We start from the raw sequence: 1,639 nt of genomic DNA, 5'->3' as shown, positions 1-1,639 counted from the left end.
TTCCATTTAGCCCTTTCCGGTAAACTCACGCAGGTCATTTTTTTTTTTTTTTTTTTTTCCCCGCCTCAACGTGCCTCTTTACAGCCCACTTAAAGTGCGGAAACGGAAGAAGCTGCGAACGCGCGTATGAAAAAAGCGTACTTTTGAGCTTCCCTACGCCGACTCAGCATACAAATATGCGCGGCTCGCGTCCGCAGATTGGCAGACTAGCAGTTTAGCAGATCTGCAGATGATCGCTCGTTTGTGAGTACTCTCCCCTCCGCGTGATAATACATCCCAAGTTGTCGAGGCGAGGACCGCGCTTCCCCCCCGCATCCATTTCGCCCCCTCGCTTCTATTTCCTCCCCCCTGCTTTCACTTCCTCCCCCCTGTTTTCACTTCCCCCCCCCTGCTTTCACTTCCTCCCCCCTGCTTTCACTTCCTCCCCCCTGCTTTCACTTCCTCCCCCCTGCTTTCACTTCTCCCCCCCCGATGAACGACTTCCCAGGCGCCCTGCCCAGCAGCGAGCGCTCGAGCAAAGTTGCGCTGTATGCGATCCTGATTTACAAGCACGATGCGTCCAAGCCAGTATTCCTCTCCTCGGCAGTGGACCTCTCGTCCTTCCCCTTCTTTCACCGCTCCTCCCTGAAGGAGCACATATATTTCCACTCCAGATTGGTATGTAGTAGGACGCCCAAAGGAAACAGAGAAGTCATCGAATTGGAGTCAGGAATTGGCCATCTCCACGTTTACACCAATAAGGATACCAATGTCAGTGTATTAGTCCTGTCGACCAAGACATACCCTCTACGAATAGCCTTCGGGCTCATTGACGCTACACAGAGACTGTTCCATCAAAAATGCAGAAATAAATACGAGCATGTAACGCAGGATTTAATGGAGGGGGCTCTATTCTCTACCGATTTGCAAGAGCTGTTAAAAAAGTACCAAAATCCATCGGAGGCGGATAAATTATCAAGAGTACAGAAGGACCTAGATGAAGTGAAAGACGTGATGTTAAAAAATATTGATGATTTATTACAGCGGGGGGAGAAGCTCGATGATCTTATGAAGAAGAGTCAGGACTTGTCCAACTCTTCATACCAGTTTTACAGGTGCGTCCCGTCGGGGGTAGCAGCGGGAGCGGAAGCGGACGCGGCTATGTCGTCAGAGTTAGGAGCGGACGCGGCTTTGTCATCAGAACCGAGGAAAGGACGCTTCTGGCTGGCCCGACTGCGCTGCATGTGTTTCTACCATGCGCATCTACCGTTCCTATCTACCGTTCCTATCTACCGTTCCTATCTACCGTGCCTATCTACCTTGTGTGTCATTCCTTTTGTGAACCACCGCCACCCATTCTCCTCTCCCCCCCTCTTTGCAGGCAAGCTAAGAAGAACAACCAATGCTGCAAGCTGTACTGACGAGGAGGAGGAGGGCTCGGACTTCCCCGTTTTTGCTACCCAGTTGGAGACAAATCATCATAAAAAAGGGGAACTTACATAAACTTAGTGAAATACTCATGCGCAGTCACCCCATCAACGTGTTACTACCATGTCTGGGCAGGACAGACGGAGCACTTCGTTTTGACGAATCAAAATTTTTTTTTTTTAACTTAAGTATATTATATATTTCCACACCTTGCATTGCAGAGGATTCTATT

At 49.6% G+C, this 1,639-nt stretch overlaps 1 protein-coding gene across 1 annotated transcript; it reads left to right on the top strand.

Annotated features, from left to right (window-relative positions):
- Positions 1-471: 471 nt before the first annotated feature.
- PCYB_123810 (VAMP-like protein YKT62) lies at positions 472-1,400 on the top strand (the record flags this gene model as incomplete). Its single annotated transcript, XM_004223714.1, has 2 exons — positions 472-1,151; positions 1,361-1,400. 2 exons carry the CDS (start codon positions 472-474, stop codon positions 1,398-1,400), a joined length of 720 nt encoding a protein of 239 aa, XP_004223762.1.
- Between the last annotated feature and the right edge of the window lie 239 nt (positions 1,401-1,639).

This window comes from Plasmodium cynomolgi, chromosome 12, assembly GCF_000321355.1.
Source record: "Plasmodium cynomolgi strain B DNA, chromosome 12, whole genome shotgun sequence".
In the NCBI taxonomy this organism is placed as follows: domain Eukaryota; phylum Apicomplexa; class Aconoidasida; order Haemosporida; family Plasmodiidae; genus Plasmodium; species Plasmodium cynomolgi.
Note: the sequence above shows the minus strand (reverse complement) of the source record. Positions and strands in the feature narration are given on the sequence as shown.